Genomic DNA, 19,323 nt, shown 5'->3' with positions numbered 1-19,323 from the left:
ATTTTCTGGATGGGGGTGAAAGATACTCCACACTAAAAAAAAAAAAAACAAAAAAAAAAAAAAAACCCAAAAGGCTTCTTGTCCCATTATTGCACACTAACTGTGCCATAGCTGAGTGATGTTATGACATACAAACACCCCTTTAAAGGGAACACATCAGTCAATTAATGATGTCCAAACCGCGGCATACCGAACCAGCGCCTGGTTGCACAATAGGAAGAGATGAGACTAGGCCGTCACCATGCCCAACCAGATTCTCCCAGCGCCACTCTAGTTGACGGACAGGTTTCTCCTATGTATGTACATAACCAGAGACCTGTCAATCACATGGAGCGGCATGGGAAGAAACCGAACAGGAGAAGTGCCGGGCTAGTCTTGTCTCTTCCTTACCTCCTTGGCTGGATCTATGCCGCTATGTTTTCTCTGAAATGATGGTGCGATTCAGATAAGAACATGCCCAGCTATAATTGGATTCGTGATGACCACAGTTTGAGAATCATGAATCAATTGACAGATTCCCTCGAGTTTTCCATGAACAAATAATAATCTACCAATAAACTTTAGAAAAAAATATTCCCATAACAAGTATCTTAGACTTAAGAATCTATACTATAGAAAACGTTTAGCAGCCTCAAATCTTGCTAGTATGGATAGATGAATGTGCATTCTTTCAGAGAAGAGAATGTTTCCCACTGGATGTGTAACGACATGCGATCCTGATCGGTTTACAGTTTCCACCGGACCTTAGAGGGAAGGGAGGAAAAAAACATCAAAATGTAAAATGAGTCTTCACCTCGTCTGCATGGTGTAAATGGTCCTTTACAGCTTTGGGGCGATGTTCTGGGCATTCTCAGAGACCTACCTAAAATATTAGTGGCAAGAAAGCATGATGGAAAATATGGTGTAGACAAAATAGAAAGGGTTGAAGACTGACAAAACCAATAGGAAACGGATCACACAAAAAACATTATTCCTGTTGATGTATATCTTGGTATAAAGGATATTAGGACCTGCCACCAGTGACCATGGTGATCGCAACATTACAACGATCCCGATATGAAGGCCAAGAACATACCGTCACAGTGGTGGGCCTGGTACCTGAAGATCGCAGCATGCTGTTTAATGGGGCTGCCCTAATAAAACAAGTTATCATCTATCCATGGCGGGGGTCTGAGCGCTGGAACCCACACTAACCGGCAGAATGGGGAATTTTTAGTCCTTGACAAGGAACTTTAACTCCCCATTAAAAATGGTGCAGCAGGTTAGATGCCTGACCACTGCTCCATTCATTATTTTGAAAAAGAAAAAATAATCTCCAGCATGGATCTTCTAAAAAGTCAATTTATTGAAAACACTTTAAAATGCAAACATTTGCAAAAAAGAGATGGGGGTCCCAGGTGGTCAACGCCGACGCGTTTCGACCATCAGGTCTTAGTCATGGCATTTTTTCCTTTTTCCCTATTTTTGTATTCATTATTTTGGGGCCGCCCCATGGAAAAAAAATATAAAAATATAAAATATAATATATATAAATAAAAAATATAAAAATAGGGCAGCACTCAGCAACCCCATAGGGAGTGCATGGGGCAATGGTCAATCATGTGTACTGCCGATTCATTCTGGCAGGGATAAAAATTCAGATTATCGTGCAGGTCCCAGCGTTCTTACCTAACCTGTGGATAAGGGGAGACTTGTTTCATAATCCCTTGTGCCCTCTTCTACAAACAATGAAAACACAATAGCCGACTGGCTTTTTCTGTATAGGTCTATATAACATGCAGTAGACATATTTGTTACTTTTTCTAAGCAAATGAAACACTTACCTATCCAGAGTTTGAAGGGCACCTGTGACACACACGACCCGAGAGCTGCAGGCAGCAGGTTAGAAAGCTGAGCGGATTAATATACAGTTTACTGGGAAACGATTCGGTATAATGTAAGGTAAGGTTACTGTGCACTTAGGCGGTCTTACTCAATGATTGACAGCCACCGAGTGTAAAGAGGTTTTCCAACACGTTGAAACTGAAGACTTATCCTAAGGGCAGGAGCAGATGACAGTATTTAGAGAATCGGTTCATTATGCACACCACACTCAGATCTGAGTGTGATCATAGCGTGATCCGATTCTCTAAGATGAGAAGATAGAAAAAAAAACATTTCTTTATCTTCTCCATTCTGTCAGTTCATGGAAATCAGACTGGACAAAGATATCACCGGAGATTCCACGCACTCACTGACTTGCATGGCCGAGCGATATGCGAATATCAGATGAAACTCGGGCATGCAATGGCTTTCTTCGGACAGGCTAGAGAGAAATCAAGCAATCTGATCACAGTCAGACCATTAATAGGATCATCTGCAGGAGCCTTTAAGACTAGTCATCAATATCTTATCAGTGGGGTCAGACACCTGGCATCTCGACCGACCAGCAGTGATGAGCGCCAGTGCTCGTTACTTGAGTTTGCCTAAGGTGCTCGGGTTCGCACCGAGTATCGCGGGTGCTAGAGTGACATGTCCTAGTCCTTGTGGCCAGCGGTTGTTAAGACAGCCACAAAAAGTGGGGAATCCCCATGTTTCTCAGGCAATCCTCGCATGTTTTGTGGATAACAGGCGTGAAATATGAGGCCACATGGGCTCGAACATGTTACTTGATCACCCGCGATACTCGGTGCATACCCGAGCACCCTAGGCAAACTCGAGTAACGAGCACTGGCGCTCGTCACTACCGATCAGGTGTTTGCAGCACGGCCAGATAAAACAGAATATGGAGCAGAATGCCATCTAAGTATTGCAGATCAGCTCTTATTGAAATAATAGAAGGAAACTCCTTCGAGTATTCACACAGATGTCTGTCAGTCAATAAGATAGACCACGACTAGACTACTATCAAGCCCCACAGGAACATGGAATTAATGGTTATACACACACCTTAACAAGATATTCCCATCTCCAAGATCCTATCCCAATATGTAGTAGGTGTAATAATAAGAATATTCGCAAATACCTCCAATTTGAAATGTAGCATAGTTCTTTTGATTTGCCATCTTCCTTACCCCTTGTGCAGGGCATTGCAGTACCTTAGGTATCCATAGTCACGACCACTAACAACTGACACTGTGAGTGGTCATAACCATGGATACTTAAACTACTACAATGCCTGCACATGGAGTAAGCGATATAGCAAATCAGAAGAACTACACTACTAATTATTAGTGATGAGAGAGTGTACTCGTTGCTCGGGTTTTCCCAAGCACACTCGGGTGACCTCCGAGTATTTGTTAGTGTTCGGAGATTAGGTTTTCATTGTCTCAGCTGAATGATTTACAGCTACTAGCCAGCTTGATTACATGTGAGGATTCCCTAGCAACCAGGCAACCCCCACATGTACTCAGGCTGGCTAGTAGCTGTAAATCATTCAGCTGCCTCGATGAAAACTAAATCTCCGAACACTAACAAATACTCGGTGGTCACCCGAACGTGCTCAGGAAAACCCGAGCAACGAGTATACTCGCTCATCACTACACATTGGGACAGAATCTTGGAGATGGGAATACCCTTTTAAGGCTACGTTCACACTAGCGTTCGGCTAGTGTGCGTCGCGCTAGCGTCGGGCGACGCAGCGGCGACGCACGCATCATGCGCCCCTATGTTTAACATGGGGAACGCATGCGTTTTTGCTTGTTGCGTTTTCCGACACGTGCGTCTTTTTTGACGCTAGCGTCGGACCAAGAAAACGCAACAAGTTGCATTTTTCTTGCGTCCGATTTTCGTCAAAAAACGACGCACGTGTCGAAAAACGCAGCGTTTTTGCGTGCGTTTTTCGGTGCGTTGTGCGTCGCCGACGCAGCGGCGCACAACGCTAGTGTGAACGTAGCCTAACATAGATTCTCTTTTTTTCTTTCGTTATTGGTTATCTTTAAATGATTGTATTAAAAGTGTAATTGTCGTTTTAATTTTTATTACATAAATCAATAATACTCATGAAACTGAGCAACTGTGCAATATATCTCATCAGAGGACTCAGCTTCTTTCTGTGCCAGAATTTTCAGTCATTATAAAATTCTTAATTCTGAGTTAAAGTCTGTGTTCAGTGAAAAATTTCTCATTACTGAGATAGGAGATGGCAGCTGGTGCTGATGAGATTCTCTGTAGGTCAGGGGAAGACATGATGTGGAAATGTAGACAGATAGGCCCATTTTGGAATCAGGTCATCGCCTACATAGAAAGGGTGAATGGAGTGAAATCAGAGTACTTGAAGATGGACCACGTAAAATTCTTGCATGTCATTGGTTAGACACAAGACCTACATCTATGGGAGAACTACAATCAAGGATAAACAATATAATCTGGTTGGAAAGAGGTTAATAGTGTTATTCTGCTCAGAGTCTGCACTTAAAGGGAACCTGTCACCCCCAAAATCGAAGATGAGCTAAGGCCACCGGCATCAGGGGCTTATCTACAGCATTCTGTAATGCTGTAGATAAGCCTCCGATGTATCCCGAAAGATGAGAAAAAGAGGATAGATTATACTCACCTGGGCGGGCGGTCCGATCCAATGGGCGTCTCGGTCCGGTCCAGCGCCTCCCATCTTCTTATGATGACGTCCTCTTCTTGTCTTCACGCTGCGGCTCTGGGGCAGGCGTACTTTGCTCTGCCCTCAACAGGGCAGACAAAGTATGCCTGCGCCGGAGCGTGAATACAAGAAGAGGACGTCATCGTAAGAAGATGGGAGGCCCCGGACCGAGACGCCCATCGGATCGGACCGCCCGCCCAGGTGAGTATAATCTATCCTCTTTTTCTCATCTTTCAGGATACATCGGGGTCTTATATACAGCTTAACAGAATGCTGTAGATAAGCTCCTGATGCCAGTGGGCTTAGCTCATCTTCAATTTTGGGGGTGAGGAGAAAATTAACTTTATTCTAACCCGGCAGTGTTTGTGTCAGTCACGGGGCAGTGGCGCCACAGGTTCATTCACCACAGAGAATACAGAGCGGCGGCTCTAACGATGCCCTGCTCTGACTGACTGGGCGCACGGTTATAGCCACCGCACTGTACATCGAAGTGGTCACAACCAGCGCCGGTGCATGACTGAAACCGCACCTCTGGCCCTGACTGACAGTAGGGCCCTAATGCCAGGTGCATGGTTACCGCAGCCGCTCTGTATTTCGGACTGACAGCAGGCCCTAATGCCAGGTGCACGGTTACCGCAGCCGCTCTATTTCGGACTGACAGTAGGCCCTAATGCCAGGTGCACGGTTACCGCAGATGCTCTGTATTTCGGACTAACAGCAGGCTCTAATGCCAGGTACATGGTTACCGCAGATGCTCTGAATTTCGGACTGACAGCAGGCTCTAATGCCAGGTGCATGGTTACCACAGCCGCTCTGTATTTCGGACTGACAGCAGACCCTAATGTCAGGTGCACGGTTACCCCAGCCGCTCTGTATTTCGGACTGAAAGCAGGCCCTAATGCCAGGTGCACGGTTAGCCCAGAGGATCTGTATTTCAGACTGAAAGCAGGCCCTAATGCCAGGTGCACGGTTAGCCCAGAGGATTTGTATTTCAGACTGACAGCAGGCTCTAATGCCAGGTACATGATTACTGCAGCCGCTCTGTATTTCTGACTGACAGTAGGCCCTAATGCCAGGTGCACGGTTACCGCTGCCGCTCTGTATTTCGGACTGACAGCAGGCCCTAATGCCAGGTGCACGGTTACCGCAGCCGCTCTGAATTTTGGACTGACAGCAGGCCCTAATGCCAGGTGCACTGTTACCGCTGCCGCTCTGTAATTCGGACTGACAGTAGGCCCTAATGCGAGGTGCACGGTTAGCGCTGCCGCTCTGAATTTTGGACTGACAGCAGGCCCTAATGCCAGGTGCATGGTACCACAGCCGCTCTGTATCTTGGACTGACAGCAGGCCCTAATGCCAGATGCATGGTTACCACAGCCACTCTGTATTTCAGAGCGGAGACAACCAGCGTTGACGCATGAATGTAACCACACCTCTGGCCCTGAAAGACATTGGGGCTAACTGTCAGTAAGGGCCAGGGCCCAGTTTCAGTCACTGGAGTGGCGATAGTGTGGATTCAGTCATCGCCCTGAGTATACAGAGTGGCAGCTGTATCCGCACCCTTGGCCCTGACAATCGCTCTGCATTGGGGCCGGCTGTCAGTCAGGGCCCGGGGCGCAGTTACAGCCGCTGCTCTGTGTAATCAGAGTGGTGGCAGAACCAGCGCTGGTGCCACTGCAGTAAATAAACCCGAACGTTGTCAGGGAGAATAGAGTTTATTTTCTCCACGCAGTGTTTAACTGCGGAAACCAGGCAGGCTAATAACGCCATTTACCTGTAGATTATCTCCATATCTTCAGGTTAATAGCATTTTTTCTGGCGACAGATTCCCTTTAATTGTTAACCCTTTTTTTCCCTTCCTCTCCCCCTTCTACAAATGTTATACTCTGTTATTCTTTACCCGCTCTGAAAATGGTTCTCTATGGGATGTTGGGTTTATAGTGGGATGGGGAACAGAATCTAATCAGCACCAGCAGCCATCTCCTATCTCAGTAATGGGAAAGTCTTCACTGAATACAGAATTTACATCAAAACTGAGAATTTTGGTATAGACTGATGAATGATGTCAGACAAAAAAAAAGCAGATTTCTCCGATGACATACATGACAAAGTTGCTTATTTTCACGTGTACTATTGCTTTAAGTAATAAAAATTAGAGCGACTAATGCTTTTAAGCTGCAATCATCATTCCTTCATTCATTGTAATACATGCTAGATCTGAGTCTGGCGTCCAACGTGCTGCTGTCGTCACTAATTCATGTTCATTCATATTACATTCCTAGGGATATTTCCACCTCATCGACAACCTATTTTTACTGCCCTAACTGAGAACATAGATGCCTTCCTCCCTCTCGTATTCCATATGAGAGCCAGATTATTTCCTTTTAGTGCAGACCAACAGAATAACGAATTTTTGAAGAAAAAGGACAATACAAAAACAGTTACAAAGGTATCTATAGTGCTATCTATAGTGCTTAAAACAGGATTTTTGGTTGCTTACCGTAAAATCTGTTTCTTGAAGCCTCCATTGGGGGACACAGGAACCATGGTGTATGCTGCTGCCACTAGGAGGCTGACACTATGCAAATAAAAAAGTTAGCTCCTCCTCTGCAGTGTACACCCCACCGACTGGCATTATACTCTTCAGTTAGTGAGAAAGCAGTAGGAGATAATGAAACAAGGTTGAAAAACCATAACCACAAACTTGAGAACTGTAACGTGAGAACAGTCATAGAACAGATAACAACAGAAAACATTGGGAGGGAGCTGTGTCCCCCAATGGAGGCTTCAAGAAACAGATTTTACGGTAAGCAACCAAAAATCCTGTTTTCTTTATCGCCTCTCATTGGGGGACACAGGAACCATGGGACGTCCCAAAGCAGTCCCAAGGGCGGGAAAACAGACTTCCATCAGGTCAGAGGACTCACCACTGCCGCCTGCAGGATCCTTCTGCCTAGGCTGGCGTCCGCCAATGCGTAGGTATGGACCTTGTAAAATTTGGCGAACGTGTGGATGGAAGACCAAGTTGCCGCTTTGCAAAGCTGTAGGGCGGAAGCCCTGTGGTGCACCGCCCAGGAGGCGCCGACTGCCCGGGTAGAGTGAGCCTTAATCCCAGGAGGGGGCACTCTGTTCTTGACCCGGTAAGCCTCCAAAATTGCCGTTCTGATTCAGCGAGCAATAGTCGCTTTAGAAGCCGGCTGGCCTCTGCGCATGCCATCAGGAATGACGAAAAATGAATCCGTCTTCCGGAAAGAGGATGTTCTATCCAGATAAATCCTCACTGCCCTGACTAGGTCCAGCTTGTTCAACGATCGCTCCAGAGGATGGGTCGGAGCTGGACAAAAGGAAGGTAGAACGATGTCCTCGTTGAGGTGGAAGGTGGAAACCACCTTAGGAAGAAAAGAAGGTGGACGTCGGAAGACCACCTTGTCCTGGTGAATGACCAAAAACGGAGGGCGGCAAGACAGTGCCGCCAGCTCGGAAACGCGGCGAATGGACGTGATGGCCACAAGAAAGGCCACCTTCCAAGATAAAACTGATAGAGGAATCTCCCTAAGAGGTTCAAAGGGAGAAACCTTCAAAACGTCCAGTACCAGGTTTAGGTCCCATGCCTCCACAGGGGCCCTGTACGGCGGGACGGCGTGGGCTACCCCCTGAAAGAAGGTCTTAATCTGTGGCCGAGAGGCCAAGGTCTTCTGAAAGAGGATGGAAAGCGCAGAGACCTGACCCTTCAGGGAACTAAGAGCCAGGCCCGAATCCAGTCCTGCCTGAAGGAAGGCCAAAAGAGAAGGCAGGGAAAAAACCATAGGCGGCACGCGGTTGGACTCGCACCAACGGAAGTAGGCCTTCCAGGTGCGGTAGTAGATCCTGGAAGACGAAGGCTTCCGAGCCTGAATCATGGTGTGAATCACCCGGTCCGAAAGGCCGGACGCTCTTAGAACCGCGGTCTCAACAGCCACGCCGTTAAACTGAGCGACCGAGAATTCGGGTGGCAGATCGGACCCTGGGACAGCAGATCGGGCCTGTCTGGAAGGCACCAGGGAGCGTCCGCGAGAAGGTTGACGAGCTCCGCGAACCAAGCTCTCCTGGGCCAATCCGGGGCGATCAGGATGACCGGCACCCCTTCCGCTTTGATCTTCTTCAACAGTTTGGGAAGTAATGGAAGGGGTGGGAACAGATAGGGCAGCTCGAACTGTGACCAAGGAATGGCCAGAGCATCGACGCCCACTGCGAGAGGATCGCGTGACCTGGAGATGAATTGTGGAACCTTCCTGTTGATCCGAGACGCCGTGAGATCCACATCCGGAGTTCCCCATCGAAGACAAATCTGATGGAAGACCTCCGGATGCAGGGACCATTCCCCTGCCGCGAGACCCTCGCGGCTGAGGAAGTCGGCGGCCCAGTTTTCTACGCCGGGGATATGCACCGCGGATATCACCGGAACCGTTGCCTCTGCCCAAAGGAGGATCTTGGACACCTCGGCAAGGGCCAAGGAGCTCCGAGTCCCCCCCTGATGGTTGACATATGCCACAGCCGTGGCATTGTCCGTCTGGATCCGGACTGGAAGGCCCCTGAGGATCCTTTCCCAATGGCGGAGGGACAGAAAGATGGCCCGAATTTCGAGGACGTTGATCGGCAGCGCGGACTCCTGCAGCGACCAACGGCCCTGAACCGTCAGGTGGCGAAAAACCGCACCCCAGCCGATCAGGCTGGCATCCGTTGTCACCACCTGCCAGTGAACCGGAAGGAAGGACCTGCCCTGGGAGATGAGAGGAGACGTCAGCCACCAGTTGAGAGACCGCTTGACCCGAAAGGAGAGTCTGATCGGCCGATCCAGGGAGAAGACCGACCTGTCCCACTGAGACAGAATGGCTTGCTGAAGGGGTCGAGAATGGAATTGGGCGAAGGGAATCGCTTCCAAGGTAGCTACCATCCTCCCCAGAACCTTCATGGCCGATCGGAGGGAGGGAGGCCGAGGACCCTGGAGCAAGAGAATGTCCCGACAAAGGGTGGATCTCTTGTCCTTGGGAAGGAAGACTCTGGACTGACGAGTGTCGAATAGCATGCCCAGAAAGATGATGCGCTGAGAAGGAATAAGGCAGGACTTCTTCCGGTTGACCAGCCATCCGAAACGGGATAAGGTGTCGAGAACAATGGACAAGCTTTCGTGGGCCTGAGCAAAGGACGGAGCCTTGATGAGGATGTCGTCGAGGTATGGAAACAGAACCAAGCCTCTGACTCTCAAAATGGCCATCAGCGCCGCCATGATTTTCGTGAACACCCTTGGCGCGGTTGCGAGACCGAACGGCAGGGCGACGAACTGAAAATGATCTTGTTGCACTGCGAAGCGCAGGAAACGGTGATGTCCGGGAAATATTGGAACATGTAGGTAGGCGTCCTGGATATCTATAGAGCATAGAAATTCCTGAGCCTCCATGGAAGCAATTACTGAACGAAGGGATTCCATCCTGAAGTGTCTCAGGCGAACCCTCCTGTTCAACAATTTGAGGTCCAGAATGGGACGAACCTTGCCGTCTTTTTTCGGTACCACAAAGAGGTTCGAGTAGAAACCCGTGTACCGTTCCTTTTCTGGGACGGGAACGATTACCCCGGATTTGAGCAGAGAAGCGATGGCTGCGAAGAAGCCCGGAACCAAAGCGGGATCTTTTGGAGGACGAGATTGGAAGAAACGATCTCTGGGTCGGGAGGCGAACTCTATTTTGTATCCCGAAGACACAACTTCCCTGACACGGAGAAGACGGCCCCCCAACCTGGGAGTTGGGCTGGAGTCTTGCCGAGAGTCATGCGGAAGTGGATCTTCCAGTCCTGGGCCTGGACGATCTACCCTGGGAATAGCGAGGACGCCAGGACGGAGTGGGCCTGAAGGACACCGCCTTCTTCTCTTGACGTGCCTGTGGCCTCTGTTGCTGCTGGGAAAAGGAGTTTGATGCAGCGAAGCGACGAAAAGGCCGGAACGAGCGAAACTGCCGTCTAGGAGGAGGGCGACGAGGTTTAGCCTGGGGGAGAAGGGAACTTGTGCCCCCAGTGGCGTCCTTAATGATCTGGTCCAGCTGGGAACCAAAGAGACGAGAGCCCTGGAAGGGCAGACTAGTGAGGGACTTTTTGGAGGACAAGTCCGCCTGCCAGGCCTTGAGCCAAACGGTCCGGCGGATGGCAACGGCATTGCTGGAAGCCTGAGCCGCACAAGAGGCGACATCCAGGGAGGCGGAAACCAGGTATTCACCAGCGTGGGAAATCTGGTTGGCAAGTTCCGCTAATTGCGCGGGAGGAGCCCCGTCCAGGATACCTCGCCGCAGATCCTTGGCCCATTTTGAGATGGATTTTGAGGCCCAAGTGGAAGCAAAGGCCGGGCATAGCGCTGCTGAAGCCGCTTCGAAGGCAGATTTTGCGAAGGATTCTATAACTCTGTCGTTAGAATCCTTCAGAGACGCTCCGCCGGACAGTGGGAGCACCGTGTTGGTGGACAGCCTGGACACAGGTGGATCCACCGAGGGAGAGACCGTCCAATTGGCGGTAAGATCTGGTGAAAAAGGATATAACACCCCCAGGCGTTTTCCCCTCTGAAAACGTCTGGTCGGATTCTCTCTCTCTCTGGCCAGGATTTCCTCGAATTCAGGATGAGGGGCAAAAAATTTTGAAGGTGGTTTGGCCCGTCTAAACAAAACCGCCTGATCTGCGGGTTCCGTAGAGGGATCCTTAATGCCACAGGTTTGGTTTATAGCCCGAATGAGGTTCTGGACCGACTCACTCATGGTGGCGATTTGGCTAGGATCCAACTCCGACATCTCCTCTGAGGGCGCATCAGATAAAGCCTCGCCTGACTCAGGGGAGGAGGAACGGTGCGACACCAACCGCGGGGGAGGGCCGTGCGGCGAGATGGAACGCGAAGAGGACTCAGACCGACGTTCCTGTCTGGACCTTTTGTGGCTAATCAAGGAGGGCTCGGGCGGCGGTTCCTGCGACCCGCTGGCCACTGCAGGGGTCTGCAGGGGTAACCGATCCAGCGCGGACACCAGGGTTTGAGACACCCGTGTTAAATCGGCCACCGATTGTGACAGAGAAGCGGCCCAGCCTGGGATGGGGGGATCACTCTCGGGCGGAACAGCCGGGGGATCCTGGGCGGTGGGAGCAATCGGGTTGCTGCAGGACTGACAGCGGGGAGGACTGACCTGAGGGAAGTTTGCTGTTACAGGACGAACATGCAAAGTACGTGACTAAGGTAGTAGATGAAGAAGAAGTAGGGGGGCGAGAGCGGCCCCCTTTAGAGGAAGACATTTTGAGGGACCCTGAAGATGCCAGTTGGTTAGGGGACAGTGGGCAGAGGGGGGTGTCAGACTGCAGTGCAGCTACTCACGGACCCGGTCCTGGAAGATGTCCCACTTGTCCTTGGTGGAGAAATCCCCTGGTGCTGAGCTCACAGAAGATGCGGGCGAAGGAGCGTGGCGCGCTGCGTGAGGCACTGCAAGGGCTGCTGCTGTGGTGTGAAGCGATGCTCACACCAGACGAGTGTCCCATGAGGAAGGGGGCGGAGCTAGACGCAGAGGCGCCGGTGGGCAGGTCATAGTATGTCGGGCGGGAAAAAAGCCCGCCCGCAGAAGCGGAAGAGACAGATCCGAAGACCGGAAGTAGGCCCCGGCCGAAGCCGGGGCTTAAATTAGGAACCGGCGGCCGGGAAACGAGCCGCGGCGCCGGTATAGAGCGCCGGAGCTATGCGCCGCGACGGGAGGCTGGCGGCACAGGCGCCGCAGCCTGGTAGGCTGCGCCGCTGAAGGGCGCCGCAGATCCACCTCCTGCGGCGCCGGAGCAATGCGCCGCGACGGGAGGCTGGCGGCACAGGCGCCGCAGCCTGCTAGGCTGCGCCGCTGAAGGGCGCCGCAGATCCACCTCCTGCGGCGCCGGAGCAATGCGCTGCAGCGATAAGCAGCGCGATAGACTGCAGGGCTGCTGCGCTGAGGACTGTGCCCAGTGAAAAACTGCAGCGGAAAGGAGCGAACAGCAGCCAAGAGCTGTCAAGAAAGAAGATGCTGGTCACGGGTGAGAGCGCTGCGGCCAGAAAACAGGCGCCGCAGCCTGCTCAGAATGGGGAAAATGCTGGAGCTCCAGGATCACTGATAAAATATCGACCGCGCCGCAAGGTTACAGGCGATGACCGGGTAAGAGAGGGTCACCGTCTGGGAGCCCTTAACAAGAATCCCCCCCCTAACAAGGATCTGGGATGGGATAGGGGAAATACTCACCTAAAAAACATCCCACGCCGTACTAACCTTAAAAGAGGGTGAGACATCCAGGGCTGATGGACGTCCTCGTCTCCTCCAACCGACAGGCTCTGGTGGGCGAGTGGGTGGGGGACGGAGCCAGGACCGGACTTCTGAGCACGCTGGTGTGCCAGGATCTTGGTCCTGGTGAGGGATCTGTGAGGATACGGGGTGGCAGTACACACCGTACTCATAGTCCGCTTGTGGGAATACAGGTGTGACTGTTCACCCTGTATCCCTCCGAGGAAAACTGAAAGAAAACGACGCACATTGAGGTAGATAAGGGTCTAATGAAAGACCCGTGTCCACCTCCTACTGACACTAAGCTAAACTGAAGAGTATAATGCCAGTCGGTGGGGTGTACACTGCAGAGGAGGAGCTAACTTTTTTATTTGCATAGTGTCAGCCTCCTAGTGGCAGCAGCATACACCATGGTTCCTGTGTCCCCCAATGAGAGGCGATAAAGAAATAAATAAATAACATGCTACAATGAACTTTATCCACAAAACTCTACATTAAAGGTTGCCTAGTCTTCTGATATAAGTCTGTAGTCCCTCTGCGTGGCAGCAGACTTGAAAATCCTGACTGTGTGGTGCGAACACTGTCAGGATTCACAGGTATTTCCAGTGAGAGCAGGCAGTCATGTGATAGCAAGTAGGCAATTTGCACACAATCCCACTAGAAGTGTTTGGCTTCTCTCAATACAAGTGAATTAAGGCAAGCCTAGTCCTCATGTAACCACCTGCAGCAAAATTGCATACAGTCATGAGACGGACTACTCAGGCAATACTGGTGCATGCCGTCAGGATTCAGAGTGACTGCAGACTTATCAGAAGACCATACAAACCCTTCAATCATTACACCAATTGAGTAAGGAAAAGAGAGACATTAGGCGTATAATTATAAATTAATTGTACTTATATGAACCTATTAAAAAATAGTGCATAGAAATACATCAGCGGACTGAACTGGAAAATTGGTCAAGGATAATATCAGACAGATTAGAAACATAAAAATACCTTTATTAAAGTGTCTATGGGCATGTGGTGGCACAAAAGGTACTCAAACACAAATCTAAGAGTTAGTAGCAAGTCAAACACACATCAAGAAATTATTAAACATAGCAGCATCCCTTGACGAAGGCGGAGTACGAAACGTGCGTTGGGGTTTCAGCACCTCACCACTAACAGCTAACCACATTGTCATTGGTATACTTGATTAATCCTATTTATCCATTATAAAAGTTATTGTCATTGTCTTTTATGGTCCAATTTCCTGACGTGTTTCATCTCCTATATTTCTCCTCTATATAATCTTTATGTTAGAGGACACCAGTGTATTATATTTATGACTGATAATTATGTATTTTACCAAGCTATCTAGCATTAATTACTAGTGTTCATGCATTTTGGATAGAGGACTCCCCAATCATGTTTTTTCTGCCTTACATTATGCTGCTATGTTTAATGAGCTACTTACTGTTATAATTGTGTGTCAATCTTCTGTGCCACCACATAGACACTTTAATAAAGGTATTTTTCCGTATCTAATCTGTCTGATATTATCCTTGACCAATTCTCGGGTTCCTTCTTCAACTCAGCAAATCCTACACTGGAACATGACGCTTGCAGATGCATGTTTAACATGTCAGGTTGCCCTTCAAACCCAGCTCAAAACAGAAAAAAATATGGGAGGTTAGAGTGGATCTGTCTCTGGATTTCACAATGCACACATTATTCAAAAGATACCTTAGGTCTGGTGAGTCTGGAGTACTTACTTAGAAAATCCATGTAAGAATAGCTATATAATCATTCTTGACAGTTAAAACTAAGCTTTGCTCACATGGACTCATCAAGAGCTCGAATGTATTGAGTATACCAACCATCCAGCCTGACTTGATAGCTGCAGCTTGTCCTGAGCAATGTGAACTCGGCCGCAGGGAGAAGAGACAGTGAGGAGCTGTCAATCAGGTTAAGTGGGTTTTCAAAGTAAGTATACTAGTGTCATCAGTTCCAGCAAGAGATCTATCTAAGAATGTATGCATTTTATATTGTGAAATCTGCTTTACAGTTTCAAAATATAGCGCATTCATGTTGAAATCTTATAGCTGATCTGTCAGCAGCTTTCTCAATACAAACGGAGTAATTCTCAATGTACAGACATATGTGAATGAAGCAGATGGAAAAAAAAAATCAGTATGTATTATATGTATGACTCCACAGAATATGCCATAAATATCTGATACACCAGGCAGAATCTGAGTCAGATGACCCGATTCTAGAAACAAGAGTGGGTCGCAGAGGTGGGAACCACCTCTATCAGACATTTATAGTATATGCTGTGGAAGATGCATGAAAATACCATTTAATGCAGTGGAGTGCGCTTTTAGTCATAGAACCTCATGAAAACTAACAAAATAACGCATCCTGACAATGTATGCTGCCATGGGGGATTGTGGCATAAAATAATGTCCAGGCCAGGGAATAGATAAAAATAATTGTCTGATCAGTCTGTTGTCTATTAAGATTCCTACTTGATCCCCAAATCATCAAGAATAAGAGGATCTATTAAACACAGACCTACATGCCTGACGCCACCCTATTGTTACACTGCATGGAGCTCAAGCTGTGTAATGGCCGTGAAAGTAGTCGACAACAGCACACATTTCACTGGTTCATTCAAAGGATGTCAAAGGAGTAAAAAGAGGCAGAGGCTGAACTCTTCATGCACAAACTCATTACATGGGAGAAAACAAAATATTCATAAAGCAATTTGTGTCAGTTTATGTCACTGTGAAAACCAAATGAAGAGATCCTCTTGGCGCACTGGGAGAATCACACATCTTAGAGGACAGTGTAAGCAAAACCTCATCTAAGGGTGCATTCACATTGCCTTATTCTCGGGAATGAGCGTTCCTAGGATGCTTGTTTCCTGACAGTCGGCCAGTGTAAACAGGCTGCCCGTCACCCGTTAAAGGAGGAAAATACTCGTCTATTGGTAGAAATGATATTTAAACTTCATTATAAACCATCATTCTTGGCAGCACCTGTGCTGTATAAACAGGACACGAGCTGCCAAGAACAATGACAGGACGATTGTGTTAACGATCGTTCTATGAACATGGAAATGGATTCAGCCCGTCTCAGCAAGATATTAAATGACAGCTGATCTGTTTACATGTAGCTGATCGGTGGTCATTTAATGGCCCTGATTGGCTAGGGTAAATGCGTCTGAACACTTCTCCAGTGAATAACACGTTAATGAAAGAGGGATTAATGAATGAAGTCCATGATAATAAGGATGCAAAGAAACTTAGGAAAAATGCAAATCTACACAGACTTTCACATAAACTATCAAGAGTCCTAAACTCACCAAAGGGCTCGATGAACTGATAAAGCTTTTCTCCGATGGCAATGGCTTCCATGTGCTGACGCAGATAATACAGAATGACCGCCTGGTTGTAATACAGCATGCTGTTTTCCACATCATCTAAGTTGTCCATCTCATCAACAGCTGCATGAACCTATAAGTAATGGTTATAAAATGGTCAAACACCTAAAGTCCAAATTAGTATTAATTTGATACAACAATCCTCTAGTTGCAGCAGTCAGAGAAACCCAACGCAATTCTTAAACATTTGTATCACCTGAAGTCAAGTTATAAAGGATGGTCCATGACTTTGATACTGATTGCTTAAACCTTATGATAGATGATCAATATCAGATTAGTGGGGGCTGTCAACACAAAGCACCCCAATAATCACTTGCTTGCAGAAACCCGATGATCACTTGCTTGCAGAAACCACGGTGATAGAAAGCAGCCAGGACACTACAGCTTTGCATCGTATATTATGGCTGTATTTAGACATCGGTGCTCGGTTCACATTGCTATATATATTGCATAATGATGAACTGGAATTGCTTTCTTACCTCATTTCTTAGATGGTTTAGTGTCTGTTTTAAATTGTCTGTTGAGCTCTGGTCGCTTTTATAAAACTCAGCGACTGCCATATTCAGCATGATCTTGTAATCATCTTTGTTAATTTCTTTTAGGTCACCAAGATGCTGAAGACAAGCTTGATAGTTTCCAGCCTGGCATACACAAAATAGCTCCATTATAAATAGAGAAAAAAAATCATTTTTAACCCCTTCTGAATATGTACATGACATGCAGCATAGATTTATCGCCACTGAAAGTCGAGATCCTTTGAACAGACCAGACATTTATTGGACATTTCATAACTTTCCCAAATTCTTATGAAAACATTTAGAGTACATAAAACATTGAACTACTGTATACAATTAATTATATATTTTAGGAGAGGGTACATTTTAACACGACTTCATCAAAATGGGCACATACTCTGACTCCAAAGCCCTGCAGGCAATTTTGCATTCAAGTCAAATGGCGCCCCTTCCCTTCCAAATCCCACGTCCAAACAGTTGGCCCCTCAACATATGGGTATCAGCGCACTCAGGAGAAATTGCACAACAAGTTTTGGGGTCCATCCTGTTAACCTTGTGAAAATGAAAAACAAATTGGGTCTAAACATTTTCATTCCACATTGCTTCAGTTCATGTGAAGCACCTGAAGGGATAATAAACTTCTTGAATGTGGTTCTAAGTACCAAGAGGGGTGCAGTTTTTAGAATAGTGTTACTTTTGGGTATTTTTTGTCATTCAGGCCCCTCAAAGTCACTTCAAATGTGAGGTGATCCCTAAAGAAAAAATGGATTTGTAAATTTTGCTGGAAAAAAATTAGAAAATCACTGGTCAAAGTTTATCCTCATAACTTCCTAATAAAAAAATAAAATAAAATATGGTTCAAAAATTGCACTGATGTAAGGTAGACATGTGGGCAATGTTATTTATTAACTATTTTGTGTGACAAATCTCTCTGATTTAAGGGCATAAAAATTAAAAGTTTGAAAATTGCAGAGTTTTTCACCAAATTTCAGATTTTTTCACAAAGCATATCGAAGAATTTTTTCCACTATCAAGAAGTACGGTACAATATGTCACGAAAAAAAGCCAAACCTCAGATGCCTCATTTTCCTTGACTCTACAGCACTGATTGCCTGGAATAAAGAGTGGACACCATGTCGCGTTTAGAGAGCCCCTGATGTGCCTAAGCAGTGGAAACCCCCCAAAAGTGACCCTATTTTGCAAACTAGACACCTCAAGAAACTTATCTAGATGTGTGGTGAGCACCTTAAACCCCTAGGTGCTTCACATAAAATGGAGTAGTAAAAATAAAAAAGCTACTTCTTTTTTAAGACAAAAATTAGATTTTTAGACCCAACTTATTTTTTTTATATTCACAAGGGTAACAGGAGAAAAATAAACCTCAAAAACTGTTGTGCAATTTCTCTAGAGTATGTTGATACCCAAGTGAGGAGGAAAACTACTGTTTGGGCGCACGGCAGTGCTCGGACGGGAAGGGGGAAAGAGTGACAGTTTTGGAATGCAGACTTTGATAGAATGGTCAGTGGGTGTCATGTTGCATTTGGATAGTCCCTGATGTGCCTAAACAGTGAAACCCCCCACCAGGTGACACTATATTGGAATTAATCTAGTGTATCCTGGTATGTGAATTTTATAATGCAGTGGAATGCGTGAGTAGTGTAGAGTGCATCAGGTTGGCATACGTGAGTTGTGCAAGTCAGAAATTAATTTAGTAGTCCATGGATGCGTGGTAGGGTCTGAAGAATTCTTTTATGCACAGGCCAGGTTTGCCAGGGCAGGTGTAGCATGGTTTGTGGACATGTGTAGAGGAACCTCGTACAGCGGTGGTCAAGAAAAAGACATCTCTGTCCTTGTACTTGACCAACAGCATGTGGTCACTACATTGTGCTCTGCTCTCGCCTTTTCTGAGCAGCTGCTCAATTAGTGTCTTAGGGAGGCCTCGCGGATTTTTGTGGACAGTACCGCAGGATGTGGTAGCTCACGCAGAAAGTGACTTGAAGAGTGGGATGCTGGTATAAAACGCATCTACGTAGAGGTGATAACCTTGATCCAGCAGTGGGTGCACTAAATTCCACACACTCCTAGGACAGGGGGACATTCAAAGGGTTCAATCCAGGTGTCCTTCCCTTCATAAACTCTAAACCTGTGGGTATACTCTGAGGTACTCTGACACAGTTTGTACAGCTTAATTTCGTAACTGGCGCACTTACTGGGCAGGTATTACCGGAATTTGCGCCTCTCCTTGAAATGTATTAGGGACTCATCCACGCAGATGTCCCTTTGGGGCAAGTACACCTCAGCAAACTTGCTGCTGAAGCGCTCAATGACCTGCCAAACTTTGAAATGTTGGTCAAACTTAGGGTCATCATCTCAGGGAAGACAGTGTGCATTACCGATGTAATGCAAAAACTTGTGGATGGCCTCAAATCGTTTACGAGTCATGGCAATGCGGAACAGTGGAGTATTATACAAAACATCAGTACTCTAGTATTGCCAAAGTTCTGGCTTT

General features: G+C 47.4%; 1 protein-coding gene across 2 annotated transcripts in view; it reads right to left on the bottom strand.

Moving 5' to 3' along the window:
- CNOT10 (CCR4-NOT transcription complex subunit 10) overlaps positions 1-19,323 on the bottom strand; it is a 147,181-nt gene that overhangs the window by 115,944 nt on the left and 11,914 nt on the right. Inside the window, exons 4-6 of one of the 2 annotated variants that reach the window (XM_069730029.1) lie at positions 16,779-16,940; positions 16,222-16,372; positions 794-862 (exon numbers count right to left, since the gene is read on the bottom strand). In XM_069730029.1, coding sequence (XP_069586130.1) covers positions 794-862; positions 16,222-16,372; positions 16,779-16,940 — 382 coding nt within the window. The remainder of the gene's footprint in view (positions 1-793; positions 863-16,221; positions 16,373-16,778; positions 16,941-19,323) is intronic. The other variant, XM_069730030.1, reaches the window with a different exon arrangement.

This window comes from Ranitomeya imitator, chromosome 6 (assembly GCF_032444005.1).
Source record: "Ranitomeya imitator isolate aRanImi1 chromosome 6, aRanImi1.pri, whole genome shotgun sequence".
NCBI classification, from domain to species: domain Eukaryota; kingdom Metazoa; phylum Chordata; class Amphibia; order Anura; family Dendrobatidae; genus Ranitomeya; species Ranitomeya imitator.
This window is presented reverse-complemented; position numbering and strand designations above follow the sequence as displayed.